The sequence below is a fragment of the Colobus angolensis genome, unplaced genomic scaffold, assembly GCF_000951035.1.
Source record: "Colobus angolensis palliatus isolate OR3802 unplaced genomic scaffold, Cang.pa_1.0 Scaffold405, whole genome shotgun sequence".
NCBI lineage: Eukaryota > Metazoa > Chordata > Mammalia > Primates > Cercopithecidae > Colobus > Colobus angolensis.
Window position 1 is genome coordinate 13,499 of NW_012117433.1, and position 16,304 is coordinate 29,802.

Below are 16,304 nucleotides of genomic sequence, written 5' to 3' on the forward strand. Positions count from 1 at the left end.
TGCAGTGGTGTCAAGACAGGCTGCCCAATTCAATTGCTCACCCACAATTACTTTGGCACTCACCTAATGCATAGTCAGTGCTCAGTCAATATTTGTGAAGTGAGTGAAACTGAGCTCTGAGCATGGCCACATTGGGTAGTTTTAAGTTCTTTTTCTGATTTGTTCTTACTTTGTGATTCTCCAAACTATCTTTAAGTTCTTATTAAAAGCTACATCTGAAACTCGACTCCACTGTGGGAAATTGAAGGGCCAATAACACACTTGGAACAGAATAAGGAATACTTAGAAGTGGTGGTTTTACCACCATCACAAATCGATGTCCCCACCTATAGCCATATTCCCAGGTAAATGTAGGCCTGGGATATTAAACCTCCATCAGGAAAGTGGTGCAATGATTCAGATACTGGTGTTTGCAAAGTGTTTTACATATGGAATTGTTAGATAAACCTGTCTTCTAAAGACAATTCTAACATCTTGCCTCTATTATATGTACTAATAAATACCATTTTTTAATGGGGTCTCCCAGTTGACTTAAGTTACTTTTTCCTGACCCCTGTATGTTGCTTTGTGGAAATGCTCCTTTTCACTGGGAAAGGCAGTAGTTACCTGACCTTAAAGTTCAGCAACACTGGATTGCAGTTTTGACCCAGGGTAGACAACCAGTTTCTTATATCTTTGGACACGTGATGGTCCAAAGGCAGATAAAAGCATAACAGTGTCTGTCAATGTTCTTTTCAGTCCCTCGACTCAGTGAATGTCAGAAGGTCTAGAGAACTCTCATGTATTAATGACCTTGAGTCTTGAACTGTCCCATGGTCATATTTTCCATCAATGTAAATGCTGGGACAAAAATATAGCAAGCTATAAAATGCAGAGATACAAGAAAAAAGGACTTTTTTAAAGACAACTTGGAATGAAGTCTAATGTCTTGGCCTTCCCATGTATGTAATCCAATAAACTATTTTATGTAATTCCGTCGAATTCGGCTTAATCAGAAATAGGACTTGGAAATATTTTCCTCATTCTGTAGTTTGCCTTCTGATTCTCCTTGTAGTTTCTTTTGATGCAAAAATGTTTCAATTTTTATGAAGTCCAACTTATCTTTTTTCTCCTTTTGTGGTGCTTCTTGTGTCACTTGTGTTTGATTTTCAGCAATTTTAGCCCTGTGGCTACAGGACATAAAATTCTCCTTCCCAACACACCCATGCATTGCTTGATCCTGGAATTTCACCCACGAGTTCATCCTTTTCTTTCCTTAACACTATCTGGCAATATTAGGTGCCACCAACAAATTAATTATATTCTTTAGTTTTCCACTAATGTTCAAAAGTGTCATATGCAGAGTCACCAATTTCCTCGCTACCTGTGGGTCACTGAGTAGAGTGTGATTGCAGATGTCTTGTACATCTCTATAAATAATTGCCATGGACTCTCATTGTTCTCTATATTACTGAAAATAGTCCTCAATATTTTCAAGTCTAATCTCAGGGAGTCAATCTAGAAACCCCACAACCAATCAACCAGCTCAGAAAACTTATACTTAGATTCCTGTTCCTCTAGAACTACTCCTGTTACCAAAATCTATTAGGGTTCTGAAAAACAGAATCAATTTGTGTGTGTGTGTGTGTATGTATGTGTATGTGAGGGGATTTATCAGGAGCATTAGCTCATGTAATTATAGAGGCTGAGAAGTACCACCATATGCCATTTACAAGCTGGAGAACCAGGGAGCCAGTAGCATGGCTCAGTCCATACATGAAGCCCTGAGAGCCAATATTTTATCTCTCAGCCTGAAGCTGAAAGCCTGAGGCCCGGGGAGCCACTGGTGAATGTCCTAGAGTTCAAAGAGCATGGAAATTGGGGCTCTGATGTCAAAGGGGAGAAAAAAAGTGGTGTCCCAGCTCCATAAAAGAGACCAAATTCACCTTTCCTCTGCTTTCTTCTATCTGGGCCCTCAGCCAGTAGGATTGTGCCTGCCCATAGTGGTGGCACTTCCTTAATCACTGATTGAAATCCTAGTATCTTCCAGGATTATCCTCAGATACACCACAAAATGCTTTACCAGCAGTCGAGGTACTACTTAATGCAATCCAGTTGACACCTAAAATGAACCATTACACATGTTATATTTTTCATGATTTGACCCATTTATCAAGAAAGGATTACCTCATTTTATTCTTCACTTTATGATACTTTGCAGATATTACATTTTTTACAAATTCAAGGTTGGTGACATCCCTTTTCAGCAAGTTCACAGGTGCATTTTTCCAACAGCACACACTCACTTCATGTCCTTGGGTCACATTTTGGTAATTCTTACAATATTTCATACTTTATTATTTTACCTGTTTTACTGGTCTGTCATCAGTGATCTTTCATGTTATTATAATTGTTTTCGGGAGCCATGAACTGTGACCAGATAACATGGCGAACATTCGATAAGTATTTTCTGAATGTTCCACTGACTGGGTTGTTTTCCAGTCTTTCTCCTCAGCACCAGCCCTCCCCTGTTCCCTGAGAAACAATAATATTGAAATTAGGCCAATTAGTAATCCTACAATGCCTCTAGGTGTTCAAGTGAAAGGAAGAATTGCACATCTCTAACTTGAAAACAAAAGCTAGAAATGATTAAGCTTACTGAGGAAGGCATATTGAAAGCTGAGATAGTACAACAGGCTGAGCTTCCAGACTCTTTTTTCTGTTTTGTTTTTTGTTTTTTTCTTGAGACAGTCTCACTCTGTCGCCCAGGCTAGAGTACAGTGGCGTGATCTCAGCTCACTGCAACCTCTGCCTCCTGGGTTTGAGCAATTCTACCTCAGCCCCCTGAGTAGCTGGGATTACAGGCACGTACCATCATACTCAGCTAATATTTGTATTTTTAGTTGAGACAGGGTTTCACCATGTTAGTCAGGCTGGTCTCGAACTCCTGACCTTGTGATCTGCCCACCTTAGCCTCCCAAAGTGCTGGGATTACAGGTATGAGCCACCACACCTGGCCTGTTGCAGTGATTTTTAGCCAAATCGTGAATGCAAAGGAAACATTCTTGAAAATTCAAATACTACCTCAGTAAACACACACAAAGGATTAGAAAGCAACAAAACAGCCTTATTGTTGATATGGAGAAAGTTTTGATGGTGCGGGTCAACCAGCCACAACATCATCTTCCACCACAAGCCTAATCCAGAGCACACCCTAACACTCTGCTAGTCTGTGAAGGTTGATAGAGATGAGGAAGCTGCAGAGGAAAACATGGAATCTAGCAGAGATTGGTTTATGAGGTTGAAGGAAAGAAGCCATGTCTATAACAAATGCCAGGTGAAGCAGCAAGTTATCCAGACTTACCAAGATCATGTAGCTACACTATAGATTTTCAGCGTAGAAAAGATACCATTTTATTGAAAGAGGATGGCATCTCGGACCTTTCTAGCTAGAGAGAAGTCAATAGCTGGTTTCAGATCTTTAACGGACAGGCTGATCTCTTGTTACGAGACAGTGCAGATGGTGATGTTCAGAGAAGCCAGTGCTCATTTACCATTCCAACAATCCTAGGGCCCTTACGATTGAAGCTAAGTCTATCCTGCAAGTGTTCTGTAAATGGAGCAAGAAAGCTCGGATATCAGTGTATCTCTTTAACTAATAGCTCACTGAATATTTTAATTCCATTGTTAAGACCCACTGCTCAGAAAACAAAGATTTCTATGAAAATAATGCTTGTTGCTTGTTGACAGTGCACCTAATCACCCAAGAGTTTTGTTGGAGATGTATACAGAGATTACTGTTGTGCCTCTACCTGCCAACACAACATCGTTTTGCGTCCCACGGATTGTGGGGTAATTTTGATTTTTTTTCTAGTCTCGCTGTTCACAAAATATATTTAATAAAGCTATAGTTGCCATAGTGATTTCTACAAAGCATGTAGACAAAATAAATTGAAAACCTGGGAGGGATGTATTCTAAATGCCATTAGAAACATCTACGATTCAGGGGATGAGGGCCAAATATTAACGTTATTGGGAGTTTTGGAAGAAATTGATTTCAACCCTTCTGGATGACTAAGGGATTCGAGACTTCAGTGGAGAGAGTAAATGCAGATGTGGTGGAAATAGCAAGAGAACTAGAATTAGAATTGGAGCTTGAATGTTATGGAATTGTTGCAATCTCCTGATAAATTTTAACAAATGAAGAGTAGCTTTTTATGGATGAGCAAAGAAAGGGGTTTGGTGAAATGGTTTCTACCCCAGATGAAGATGTTGTGAGCATTGTTGAAATGACAAAGCATTTAGAATATTGTATACACATAATTAAAGCAGTGGCAGGATTACAGAATTGACTGAGTTTTGCAATAAGTTCTGCTAGGGGCAATATACTATCAAACAGCATAATGTGACAGAAATATTTCAGGAAAAGAAGTGTCAATTGGTGCAGCAGACTTCATTTTTGCCTTTAGAAAAAGACGTTGTCACAGCAACTCCAACCTTATAACTACCCTAATCAGTCAGCAGTCAACATCAAGGAAAGACTTTCTACCAGCAAAGAGATTTTCCTTTACTGATGGCTCTTTTGAAAATAAAGTATTTTAAAATTAAGGTATATACATTTTCTTTAGACAGAATGCTATTGTAGACCTAATAGATTACAATAAACATTCTATGGGCACTAGGAATTCAATTTTTGTCACTCATTGGGTTATTTGCTTAATTGGGGTAGTCTGTAACTGGAGCTCTGCAATATCTAGGGTATGCCGATATTTAATGTCTTACCTTTTGTCACAGTTTTTGACTAAATTTTATTTTGTCTAATCCTAGTATAAATATCACAGCTCTTTTGGTTACATTTCCATGGACTATCTACTTTTAAACTACTTGTCCTAAAATTGAGTTTCTTCTAGAGAGTATATAGTTTGGTCCTATATTTTAAAAATCTATTCTGTCAATGGATTTGCTTTTGGAATAGAAATTTAATCCATTTAAGCCCATGCCCCTCACAGACCCACGCTCCTCTGACCACCTCCCCCCTCAGAACAACGCCTGCCGCCTCCTCTCTCCCCCATCAGACCCAAGCCCCGCTCAGTGGCCCTCCCTGCTCAACCCCATGGCCCTCTCAGCCCCACCTCCCTCCTCCCTCCTCCCACCTCCCACATCCCGCCTCCCGCCTCCCGCCTACCACCCCCAGCCCTCACCTGGACCCGCCTCAGCCCCACCTCCCCACTCAGCACACATAACAATATTTTGGTCAATGATAGACAACGTATATAACAGCAGTTTCATAACTTAATAACTTGTACCTTTTCCATGTTAAAATATATTTGGATATGTAAATACTATTCATTGTGCTATCTATACTTGCCCATGGTATTCAGTGCAGGATGGTGCTGTACAGGTCTGTAGCCTGGGACCCATATTTTTATTTTACAAATTTCTTTTTTGAGTCAGAGTGTCTCTCTGTTGCCCAGGCTGGAGTGCAATGGTGTCATCTTGGCTCACTGCAACCTGCCTGGTTCAAGCAATTCTCCTGCCTCGGCCTCTCAAGTAGCTGGGATTATAGGCATGTATCACTATGCCTGGCTAATTCTTGTATTTTTAGTAGAGACAGGGTTTCACCATGTTGGCCAGGCTGGTCTCAAATTCCTGACCTCAAGTGATCTGCCTGCCTCGGCCTCCCAAAGTGCTGGGATTACTGGCGTGAACCACCGTGTCTGGCCCCATATTCTCTATCATAGCTTTAATGTATAGTAAGCTATGCCATCCAGGTTCATGTAATTATACTCCCTCATCTTTGTACAAAGAAAGGTGTAATTGCCTAATAAAGCCTCTTTCAGAAGAGAGCCCAGGTGTGATGTGATGCACGATTGAATTAGTGACAGGGAAAATGTGACTTTTGCCATTTTCAGTTTTCCTTTCTGTCTGTGGTTTTGTCTTTCATATCCACAGTTACTATGTTTTTCGGTGTGTTTGTATGATTTTTATAAGTGACATTGGGATTCCCATATCATTTCCTCTTAAGTGTATTCTATAGTTACTTGTGGTTGCTGTGAGGATGACATACAACTTTATAAAGTTATAACAATTTATTTTGAATCAATACTAATCTACCAATATTTCATAAAAGACTTTCCTTTTCCACAGGGTTTCTCTTTACCTCACCTTACTTTTGTCAGTAAAATTATACATTATGTACATATTTAGTGTTATTTGCATACATTTATATTTTAAACCTTGAGATAATTGGAGTACAAATGTGAATTTCAAAAATATTTTTTTCATATTTTATTCTATATATAGAGACTAGCAGTCTTTATATCTCTTCATGGGTTTGAGTTACTGTCTACTTTTATTTAAACCTGGAGTACTGACTTTAGCATTTCTTTTTTTTTTTTTCTTTGAGATGGAGTCACACTCTGCCCAGGCTGGAGTACAATGGTGCAATCTTGGCTCACTGCAACCTCTGTCTCCCGGGTTCAAGCGATTCTCTTCCCTCAGCCTCCTGAATAGCTGAGATTACAGGTGCATGCCAGAACACCTGGCTAATTTTACATTTTTAGTGGAGATGAGATTTCACCATGTTGGCTATGGTGGTTTTAAACTCCTGACCTCAAGTGATCTGCTCATCATGGCCTCCCAAATTGCTGGGATTATGGGCGGGAACCAGTGCTCCCAGCCTCACTTTAGCATTTCTTATAGAAAAAAAATAGTGAAATGAGGAATTGGAGGTTATAGAATTTTGTTACATCCCATGTGTCACCAATTTAAGCTTTTAAAACATTCTAAGTAACTTTTATTTTTTTTTAAATTAATTTATTTATTTTGAGACAGTCTTGCTCTGTTGCCCAGGCTGGAGTGCAGTGGCGCGATCTCAGCTCACTATAAGCTCCGCTTCCCGGGGTCACGCCATTCTCCTGCATCAGCCTCCTGAGGAGCTTGGGACTACAGGTGCCTGCAGCTACACCCGGCTAATTTTTTGTATTATTAGTAGAGATGGGCTTTCACCATGTTAACCAGGATGGTCTCGATCTCCTGACCTCGCGATCAACCCACCTCGGCCTCCCAAAGTGCTGGGATTACCTCCTGACCTCGTGATCCACCCACCTCGGCCTCCCAAAGTGCTGGGATTACATGTGTGAGCCACAGCATGTGGCCTTTTTTTTTTTTTTTAAATAAAGCTTTTGTGAAAATGAAGGATAAATAAGTGGAATAAGCCTGTAGCAGATTTACTATTTATAAATGACTGTTCTAATTATTACTTCACATCTTGGGGAAAAAAATGTCATGCATGCTAAGAAAATCTGAAATTCTTTGGCATTACATATTTGACTAATAAGTTTAATTTTTGATTATGTCAATCAACTTGACAAGATGTGAAATAATCATTACTTAGTCTAGGCACATTGAGGTGGAACAGGAAGGCAGCAATTGAAATGTGCTTTGAGGCATACTAAGTGTGAATGTCCATTAGGCACTAAGGTAGAGATGCAGTCAATACGATGTTTCATTCTGGAGTTTTGGAGAAAGAGCTGAGCTGCAGATATTGATTTGTGGTTTCTTGGCCTAGAGGTTGTATTTAAAGCCATGAGAATATTTGACTTCAAAGAAATGAGTGAAGACAGAAAACAGTCCAGAGATCACCCAAGGGTCTTCCAAAGTTTAGGGCCTCTTCCAATTTTAAGAAATAAATCATTTTAGGAAATATTGTAAACTAAGAAACTTGGCAGGATATTTCTCAGCTGAAATACGTGGCTCAAGGAAACCTCTCTAACGGGGTTAAGTCAGTGGAGGGTAAACGCATTGGGAAATGTGCACAGGTCATAAACATCTGTCAGTCTCAAAGTGCTTTGGCCAGTAGCCCATGACATTGCCCCAACTTTTCAAAAAGTTGTCTGAAATGTTATGTTTTTGACTAATTGATTAAATTTGTACTCCTACAAAGTATACGAACAATTAGGTGTCTTTGTAAGAATTATTCCTGAAAGTTACCAAAGTTTGAAAGCATCATGCTATTTTACATACACTGTTTTCAAAAGATTTTTTGAAATTTTGGATAATTAGATGTATTTGCAATTTTGAAATTAATTTGACAATAACATGTAATGGCTTTTGGATATTTTATATTAGTGTATCTTTTTAAATGTACGAAATATTTCAAAAGACTGGAGTAGAACAAATTAATAGTATATTTTTAGATCCTAATATTTGCTCTATATGGAGCTGGTATTCAGGAGAATATGACCAGTTAATGGTGTCTTTGATGTCCTGCTCCACCACAGCCCAGCAAGGCCACTGCTGATACTGGGCACACAGGAGGTCAAGGCCTGGCTCTTAGCCTTGAAACAATGTGGGAAGTTCCCTTTTATGCACAAGACATAATTGACAAAAGAGCATGTGTTTGTATTTTCCAAGCAGAATCCTGCTCAACTCTCTTCTTCTAACCTCTCCCATATCTGACTTCTAATTATTTATCCTGGATGGGTGCCCTCCCACCTCCCAACCATGACCCCACAGGGATGCTGCATCCCTAGGTTGCTGGAGCTCCAATTTGCGATGCTGGAGGGAGGCCATAGATTGTTGGTCATCCTGTCAATATGGCTCATGTTCAGGTTCTATGCTGTATGTTTTCTTCTTTCTGAAAGAGCTAAAGACAGACTAAGTGATAAATACTGGTCACTTGCTGCACCTCTAGGGGCTGCAAACTCCACCCACTCTCACCTCAAAAATGTCTATAAAATATTTATCCACTCTGCCCCAAACTTATAGGCAAATCAATTTTTGGCCCTAATGAAGTAGAAGGAAAAGAAACACACAAGTGTGTAGAAAGGAGTAAGCAAAGAACCTTTAAGGAAAACATTCAATTACTTCAAGATAAAATTTATTTTCTTTGCTTTCTGGACTATGGATGTATCTAGCTAACTGGAGTTGCCAAGCAGGAGGGATTTAACCAGAGGCCGTGTGTCCACCAGCATAGAGACATCCTCTGCATCACCATCCACACGCAGGGCCTTCTGCTAGATGTCGTGCAACACCCTCTATGCTAATATTCATCTGAAAATGGATAATCAGGGTGGTCCACAAGACTGAAAAGAGAAATGATAGTACATAATATGGATGAAATGACTATTAAAAAGCTGGTAGCAAAGCGATTTCTATGATGCTGCCATTAGTGTGAATGTTAAGTTTATTTTCAATTTGTGGAATCTGTCTTTCATGAACATGACTTTATAATGTGTTTTTTTTTCCCCCGAAATAAGAGCATTTTCAACTTATATTCCCTTGCCTGGAATTTATCACACAAACTACACAGGGTCAGTTGTTCAAACATAGTCTTCCATAGCTGTCAACAGAGCAAAGAGAGATTCTGACCTTTTCTATTTGAAATTCTCAATGAAAGCAGCAACTCATCCTGCATTGTTTTGAATAGAAATAAGCCAGCTTAGGACCTCGTGGCGCAACGGTAGCGCGTCTGACTCCAGAAATAAGCCAGCTATATGTTCATCACTAAGTTTTGAGGGTTAAATGTTCTTGGTAGCAATCACACATCCTTTAAAGTATTCATTACTGACTAGCTGCTTACCATATGGAAAATATTTTCTTTGATTCAGACATGTAAACTCATATGTGATATGGGACTCCATATCCAAAACTCTACAATATGCTAAGGGCAATCTTTAGGTGGAAATAACACAAAATAGAATGAATAAATGATTAATATTGAATAATTGGTGAGAATTACTGATGTTTGCCACTCTTCATTTCCTTTTCATGATTTCCTATTTTACTATTTTCTTCTAAACTAATAAAAATGTAAACAATGATATTTAAAAATGTTGAGTTCTTACGATGTGCTACTGTGTTTATCCTTTTTAATACATTATCTCCTGTCTATTACCTGTTAACATCTCCACTGCAAGCAGTGACATAACTTGTTTTTCCCTCATCACGTGAGTGCCTTTCTGTGAATCCTAGAACCTTGGAGCATGTAGAAAGAGTAAGATCTTTTGTCAGCTATATGTTATCCCTAAAGATGGGACTTTCCAACTCTTCCCTTAATTTTTTTTTTTTTTTTTTAATGATGGAATCTTGCTCTGTTGCCCAGGCTGGAGTGCAGTGGCACAATTTCGGCTCACTGCAACCTCTGCCTCCCAGGTTCAAGGAATTCTCCTGCCTCAGCCTCCTGAGTAGCTGGATTTACAGGTGTATGCCACCTCGCCTGGCTAGTTTTTTTTTTTTTTGTATTTTTTAGTAGAGACGGGGTTTCACCATGTTAGCCAGGATGGTCTCGATCTCCTGACCTCGTGATCCACCTGTCTTGGCCTCCCAAAGTGCTAGGATTACAGGCTTGAGCCACCGCGCCCGGCCTTCCCTTGACTTTTAAATCTCTTCTCTAAAACTTCTTTATAGTCTGCATTTAGATTTCCATATTGTAAAAAACATCAAAGACAAGAGTTCTAATGCCCACTAAGGGCAAAGTTTCTGGAGGCAAAATGTAGTGTTTGGGTCATGAGCAAATGTCTAAAGGGAGAAAGAAATTTGAAATGGGTAAAGATACTGAATTGACAAGATCTAGTGAGCATTCCACATGGAAGAGATGAATTTCTGGCGTGGACACCAATGTTGTTGGAAATGTTTATCTGATAAGGAACTGAGCAGATTTGGAAGAAAAAGCTATAAGTACAGATTTGGAAAAACATGTAATCAAGCCATGTGGGCAATATCCAATTTGTCCATTAGGCCATAGCAGAAATGCCAGGCCAACGTGAAAGGTGCAGATTCAGCAATAATATTGGCTGCTCTGGAAATTTTCAGGGAGTCAGGAGAGCAGAGGCACAGGTTGACCCATGCTGACCCTGGGCCCACTCACCCTGTCAGAGAACAGAGCTCTGGAGTGAGTCCAGAAGGAGAGTTCCAGAGTTCCTGTCTCACCTCTAACTCACATTGGCCTGTCTCCCTGGTATTGAGGTCACTTTTAACACCCATTTGACATTCCTCCTCAAAAATAAACTTGGCAACCCATTTTCCAAAGTTACTTACAAATCCATGACAACATATCGAAAATTTCTATTTAGGCCATCTAGAACTTTCATATCCTCTGAAGTCAACTGGAATTCAAAAACCTATCAAAGAAGTAGAAAATTTTTATTGTTAGATTGCATAATTGTCAACTTGGAATAGCCAAGTATATCAGAGCGGGGTCTAGAGACAATTTGTAAAATATCTGATGAGTTTCTAAAAGTTATGAAAGATCATCTCTAAACTCTCAAGTGATTAAAGAATATCAGGTAAAACATAAATCCATTCCTAGATATTATATATTGAAACTGCACAAAACTGCAGACAAAGAAGATCTCAACAGATACTGGAGATGGAATGAAGTTGACCTGGTGTGTGCATGATTGGTTCATGTACTTAGAAGATTTAGAAGAATCTAGAGGGAAAATTTTGAAACTTTTTTAGAAGTTTTAGACAGTTTGATAGTGATACAGTTTGGATATTTGTCCCCTCCTAATCTCATGTTAAAAACGTGATTCAGCAATGATGGAAGTGGGTCCTGGTGGGAGGTGTTTGTGCCGTGAGGGCATCCTTCATGAATGGCTGGGTGCCCTCCCCAAGGTAATGAGTGTTCACTGCATTAGGTCACATGAAATCTGGTTTAAAAAGGAGCCTGACATTTTCTTTTTTTCCTCTTCATCTTTTGCTATTTGATATGCTTCCTCCTCTGTCACCTTCTTCCATGAGTAAATGCTTCCTGAGGCCTCACCAAAACCAAAATGGTGCCATGATTTTTGTACACTCTGCAAAATGGTAAGCCAAATAAACCACCTTCTGGCATATTTTATCTGGCCTCAGGTATTTCTTTATAGCAGTGCACAATGGACTAATATGGAAAATTGTTATCAGGAGTGGGACATCGCTAAAAATGTCTGAAAATGTGGTAGCGGCTTTAGAACTGGGTAATTAGCACAGTTTGGAAGTGTCGGGAGGGTTCAGAAGAAAATGGGAAGATAAGGGATAGTTTGGAACTTGTTAGGCATTGGTTAAATGGTTCTGACCAAAATGCTGATAAAAATATGGGCAATGAAGTCTAGGCTAATGAGGTCTAAGACCAAAATCAGAAACTTACTAAAAACTGGAAAAAAGATCACCCTTGTTACACCTTAGGAAAGAACTTGGCTGCATTGTGTCCATTCCAGGACTTTGCGGAAGTCTGAACTTAGTGATGATTTAAGGGTATCTGGTGGAAGAAATCTCTAAGCAGGAAGACATTCAAGAGATAGTGTGACTGCTTCTAACAGCCTATAATCAGGTATGGGAGCAAAGGAATGACCTAATGTTGGAATTTAAAGCTTCCTGAAGCCTCTCCAGAATGAGATGCTGGTGCTATGCTTTTTGTACAGCCTGTAAATTGTGAGCCAAATATAGCTCTTTTCTGTATAAATTGCCCAGCATCAAGTATTTTTTTTTATAGCAGCACAAAACGGACTAATACAGATGGATATTGTTGGATTTCTATATTTCTGTATTTGTCTCCATGACAAAAACACCTCCCACCATACCCCACTTCCATCATTGGGGATAACATTTTTTTTTTTTAAGTTCTAGGGTACATGTGCACAACATGCAGTTTTGTTACATATGTATACATGTGCCATTTGGTGTGCTGCACCCATTAACTCGTCAATTACATTAGGTATATCTCCTAATGCTATCCCTCCCTCTTCCCCCCTCCCCACAATAGGCCCCGGTGTGTGATGTTCCCCGGTGTGTGATGTTCCCCTTCCTGTGTCCAAGTGATCTCATTGTTCAATTCACAGCTATGAGTGAGAACATGTGGTGTTTGGTTTTCTGTTCTTGTGATAGTTTGCTGAGAATGATGGTTTCCAGCTGCATTCATGTCCCTACAAAGGACACAAACTAACGTTTTTTGCATTTTAAAAGGAGATTAGAAGGAGACAAATATCCAAACTGTATCATCATCAAACTATCGAAATCATAAGTTTCAAAGTTGTTTTCTAGATTCTTAATAAGTACATGAAGCAGTCACGTACACACAAGGTTAACTTGATTTCATCTCTAGTATCTGTTGAGATCCTCTTTGTAGAGTTGTACAGTTGTACAGTTTCACATCAGATATAGAAATACTGAAATTCAAATATATTCATCTGATTTCCATCTTCAATGAACAGGTATAATGTGAAAATTGTTTTCAACAAGATTCAAGACAGTAATTGTCCAAATCCTAACAACATCATGCTCAAAGAAAACAAGTAGTTGCTTGAAGAGGATCTCAGTATACAAATTGGAAAGAATTTAAATATCAAAAGATGTCACTAATTGCTAGCATAATACTAAATTACTAAATTTTATTGGAATACTCTAATACAGAGAATAAGAGGAAAAGAGAATAAAAGTCATCAATTTAACAATTGCTGAATCTAGGTAAGAAGCATTCATTGTATTAGAATATTTGCATAGATTAGAAAATTCTTAAGTTATCCAAAGACTATTAAAATTATAAATTTTCTATGAATAAATCTAGGAAATCATACACAAATGCCTTAAGAATGCTATGTAACATAATTTAGACAGTACAGGAAAGTTAACTCTGAAAGAAGGGAAATGTCAGAAGTACTTATGGACACTTGATGACAGGATGAAAAATCAAGATAGGTGAGCAAATATGGACTTTTCAATAATTCTTAGTGGGACATTTTAGTATAAAGTGAAAATTATATGTACATTTGCACCCTGATTTCACATATTAAAAATCAAATGATCCCAATTTATAAAAGTACATTAATACTTTTATAAGATATTAATAGAATATAGTATATTACTTTCCATTACTATATATAGTATATTACTTTCTATTACTATATAATATTTTACTACATAATATAGTAACGTATTATCATGTTTCCAATATAGGAAAAGTCACGATATTAGCAACTACAAGACAATGTCATAAAGAATTTGACAACGTTAAGAATAGAAACTTTTGTTAAAACCACCATAAAGAGAATAAAAACATGGGTACATTTTGGGAGAGGCTATTTCAACAATACATCTGAAGCTCTAAAGAATATCCAGAACACGAATTTTGGATTAATTCTGCAGAGCTGCCTCATTGCCCTGCACACACGTGAGACAGCCCAGCCAGGAACAGAAGGACTAGACTGAGTTCAGGTGGAGCTTAGGTTAAATTACAAACCATGAAATTGTCAGTTAAATAAATGGTTTTGTATTAAACCTCTAAGTTTGAGAGGTTTTCTTTTTTATAATTTTACTTAGTATGTTTTTCTACACATAGAAAAAGACATGCAACCTAAGAAAAATACCCAAAGACTTCAACAGGCACTCAAAAAATAATTCTAAGAGAATAAATACATGAAATTTATACAGAATAAACAAGGACATGAAGAAAAAATCTGCAATGATTTGAAGACTAGAGAACACCTAACCCAACTCATTTCAGAAAATGAAGAAAAGATGATGTCCCTAGCAGAGGGATACAGAGTAAGTTGCCAACTTGATGCCAAAATTTCTGGTTTTGGTCCCATCCTGATTCTCTCCACCCATGCTGCCCCTCCTATAGTAGAACAGAAAACCCTTATGATGCACACAAAGCATTTGTGCATAGGAAATGCCCAGGAGATGGACTTAGTCCAAGGGTGTCCTGAGAAGCTTCTTACAAGAAGCACACACGTGAAGGACACCATGCAGGAGCCTTGACGCCCACTCAACTCCTCACCTGGACATTTTCTCTGATCCTCTGCTCATTGTAGCTCTTGGCCAGGACCACAACCCCACGCTGCAGCTGGTAGCGCAGGGCAATCAGGGCTGGGGATCGTTTGTGTTTCTTTGCTAAGGCGCAAAGAACTGGGTCCTCCAAAAGAACTGGGGAGTTCTGGTCCACCCTGGAAGGAAAGCCAGAAATGCTGAAGTCTTGAGGCTGGATTCAGTTTGGTAGGAGGCTCCCTAAACAGACTAAGGTGTTCATTCTGCACCAGAGCCTCTCAAGTGAGGCCCCTGAACAATAGCATCACCTGGGATCTCATCAGAAATGCAAATTCTCCCCATACCCTGATTCACTGAGAGTGAACTCCAGGAGACTGAGTAGGCTATAATTAAAATTTTTCATCAAAATGGCATTTTAGGTAAACTTCCTGTTGCTTTTATTACCATAGTTTATGTCGTTGGGTTCCCAGAGCACTATGGGCAACCAGGACAATGTCTTTGGACTTGCAGAAATCCAGCAGTTTGCTCTGGTTGAGGTAAGGATGACATTCCACCTGTAGATGATCAAGATAGAAAAGCATCAGATAATTCAAAACATATGTTAATATAAAGATCAAAATAAGCTGAACAAAGTATAACATTAAATTTGAACTGAGACTATTACTGTCAAGTAATGATCTTTTTAATAAAAGTACATTTTATATTGCTGTCCTAAAAGTATACATAGAAATGTGATTTCTGAGCATAAGCAACTCTATGAACCAGAGTCAGTTTCTAGCAACCTTTGACCACTAGATTTGCACATGGCCAATTCCAGACTTGGGATAGGTTAAGATTCTGAACTTTGAACATCAAATGGTGCCAGAATGTAAGAATTTCTTTAAAGACTTATGAGGTCAGGTTTAAAAGAAAAAAGGAGTTTTATAGGAATCTCAGTAATATTTGTGTAGATTTGAGCATCAAAAACCAATAATGAATAAAATGAATCACAAATTACAGGAAAATAATCCATGTCTTCATATTGTTGAATGGTTAAAAGAGTGATCAAAAGTATTTGCCTTCACCGATGGTGATTGATATGTCTTGGCTCTGTCCTCACCCAAATCTCATTGTGTAGCTCTCATAACTCCCACATGTTGTGGAAGGGGCCTGGGGGTGATAACTGAATCATGGGAGTGGGTCTTTCCTGTGGTGTTCTCATGATAGTGAATAAGTCTCTTAAGATCTGATTTTAAAAATGGGTTTCCCTGCACAAGCTGTCTCTCTGCCTGCTACCATCCATGTGAGATATGACTTGCTCCTCTTTGCCTTCTGCCATGATTGTGAGGCGTCCCCAGCCATCTGAAGCTGTAAGTCCATTAAACCCCCCTTTTCTCCCCACTCTTGAGTATGTCTCTATCAGCAGCATGCAAATGGACCAATATGGTAACTTCGTACCAGTAGAGTGGGGCGTTGCTGAAAGATACCTGAAAATGTGGAAGTGACTTTGGAACTGGGTAACATGCAGAGGCTGTAACAGTTTGGAGTGCTCAGGAGAAGACAGAAAAATGTAAGAAGATTTGGAACTTTCTAGAGACTTG

At 38.9% G+C, this 16,304-nt stretch overlaps 1 protein-coding gene across 1 annotated transcript in view; it reads right to left on the reverse strand.

Moving 5' to 3' along the window:
• Positions 1–8,847: 8,847 nt before the first annotated feature.
• LOC105521699 (aldo-keto reductase family 1 member C4) overlaps positions 8,848–16,304 on the reverse strand; it is a 33,575-nt gene continuing 26,118 nt past the window's right edge. Inside the window, exons 6-9 of the mRNA XM_011955977.1 lie at positions 15,169–15,278; positions 14,738–14,903; positions 11,020–11,102; positions 8,848–9,065 (exon numbers count right to left, since the gene is read on the reverse strand). Of these exons, the coding sequence (XP_011811367.1) occupies positions 9,023–9,065; positions 11,020–11,102; positions 14,738–14,903; positions 15,169–15,278 (402 nt within the window). The 3' untranslated portion in view covers positions 8,848–9,022. The remainder of the gene's footprint in view (positions 9,066–11,019; positions 11,103–14,737; positions 14,904–15,168; positions 15,279–16,304) is intronic.